Genomic DNA, 2,199 nt, shown 5'->3' with positions numbered 1-2,199 from the left:
CTTGCATAGAGCCTCATAATGGCATTTTTTGGAAAATCATATTAGACCACAAAATAATCTCAAGAACATAGGGAGACTTAAAGTTGAACATGCATATAACTTGTAAGGTGAGTTTATATATCCAAATTGACGAGAAATTGACTCATACTACTTTACCATCTAGCTACTTCTCTGATTTGTGATCATTAAAATATGTCACAAATCAAAATATGATTGTGATGTAGTATATTGATCCACTTTCAACTCTTCATCCTTTAGCATGATCCACTTTTGCTCGTGAGTCTCTTGCATGTCCTCAACGTTTAGACGAACATTGGTTAATGGAAATAGACAACTTTTCCAATGTTTTGCCTCAAGGCCAATAGCAAGCATATATTTGCTTAATCCTTTGAGCATCATGCATGCGGCACATATGGGCTGAGAACTTGCATTGAGGCCCACTTGGAAAACCATGTATGTAGAACTTAAATATGAAGGTCAAATAACCAAAGTAAGAATAAAATATGGTATGCTATCATGATAGTACAATGCATTGCAAGTACTAATTAGAGCTCACATCAGTTCATTGCAAATAGGAAAGATCATGAAGCCGCGATCTTACCTGCACATCAAATATGCACAATATGGTTAACCTGGACATCAGAAATAAGAAAGACAATGCCACCATTACTCAGAAGGTTTTTCTGGGGTGCTAGGACCCGCTACTACGAGAGTGGGACAATGACCAAAATCGTCAGTGGTGGTCGTAGAGAAGAAGTCATCGAAGCGGATGGAAGCTGCATCGAAATTGAAGAAGAGGGATGCATGACAATAGTCATAATCGAGCGGTGGCACGCACAGCGCCTCGAGCTGGCCGTTGACGTCGGTATTCGATATTTCAGGGGTTGGTTGGTGATCTTGGACTATATTGCCGGTATCAGTATCGTCGTATAAGCATTGATCAAGACATTGTAACGGTGGATGCGCTTGCAGCGGTTGCTGCTGTGGTTTATCTTTGATGATGTCAAGGAGATGGTGGATTTCCACTCTTCTCCTGCGTCTCATACAAGCGTCTCTCCTCTTTTTCCTGATCAGCTCGGCAAGCCGCATGGGGCTACGGCTTTGTTTCCTCACGCGAGCTCTGTAACCAGCATCACAAGTACCGAGTCAATATAGAGAGTGCAGCTATTCATCAGTGCAACAGAAGTACAGTAATGCTATAATTATAAGCTCTGTGCGTCTCATAATTGTAGATTACTTACCCGGGGCTGCTTCTCCGTCTGTGTTGGGAGCCTCGGAGAGTGAAGTAGAAGCCGCCGCGGGGGGCGTGGCGAGCCATGCAGGAGGGGCTTCGACACGTGTAGCGTGGCTGGAGGGTACGCGTGGCGGTCTCCTTGTTGTTGAAGTAGCGGAAGCGGACGTGGGAGGGGGAGAGGCAGGAGGGGCAGGAGACGCCGGGGAGGGCGCGGAAGTGATGGTGGAGGGCCTGCTGGCAGGCCATGGGAAGCTGCAGGAACGTGGTCCGATCGGGGAGCCGCAGGGTGGCCGCTATCTGGGCAAACTTGGCCATGGTGGGATGCTGATGATCGTCCGATATCATCTCGGCCTCCTCATACTGATCCGATACTGTTTCGACCTCTGCGGCCATGATCTCCTCGGCCATGGCCGCCTGCTGATGATCGTCCGATAGCATCTCGGTATCCTCATACTGATCCAATATCGTCTCGGCCTCCTCGGTCATGATCTCCACCTCGGCCTCTGAATATCCTTAGTAATTGTATGCTCACTGACGCTGCAGCCGCCTCAAAACATCAACCGACAGTCCTGATCAACGTGCCTCCTTCACCAAAGCTCGAGCCCTCTCAAAATTACTCGCCACGACTCCCTCCGTGTCAATAATCCCGGCCCCATTAATGCCTTGCTCCATCGTAACAGCTCTCAAAATTGCTCCCTCCTCCTCGTTATAAAAGCTGCCCTTGCTTTTCTTAACGATGACTTCTCGCGTAGGGTAGCTTCACTCTTTTTTAAAAAAATTTACTTTGAAAATTTTAGAGAACGCCTGAAATAATATTAATAGACAGTAAAACAAGCTTTACATATGCAATGGACATGGTTCATGAGAAAACGAAAACCTTAGGAAAAGGAATTTGATCGTTATCTAACTCCCCCTTTTCTTTGTTCTTTTGATTGTAATTACTAATGAGTTTTTGCGCCTCCAAG

General features: G+C 46.2%; 1 protein-coding gene across 1 annotated transcript; it reads right to left on the bottom strand.

The window, feature by feature from the left end:
- Window positions 1-523: 523 nt before the first annotated feature.
- Window positions 524-1,703, bottom strand: LOC148009836 (uncharacterized). Its single transcript, XM_087673467.1, has 2 exons — window positions 1,242-1,703; window positions 524-1,120 (listed from the first exon to the last, which is right to left on the bottom strand). The coding sequence occupies exons 1-2, from the start codon at window positions 1,670-1,672 to the stop codon at window positions 667-669; spliced, it is 885 nt and encodes a 294-aa protein (XP_087529593.1). The 5' UTR covers window positions 1,673-1,703; the 3' UTR covers window positions 524-666.
- Between the last annotated feature and the right edge of the window lie 496 nt (window positions 1,704-2,199).

Source organism: Lygodium microphyllum, chromosome 30 (assembly GCF_053477565.2).
Source record: "Lygodium microphyllum isolate KBCC chromosome 30, Lygodium_microphyllum_v1.1.10, whole genome shotgun sequence".
Classification (NCBI taxonomy): Eukaryota; Viridiplantae; Streptophyta; class Polypodiopsida; order Schizaeales; family Lygodiaceae; genus Lygodium; species Lygodium microphyllum.
The sequence above is the reverse complement of the archived record's forward strand: the minus strand, read 5'-3'. Positions and strand labels throughout refer to the sequence as shown.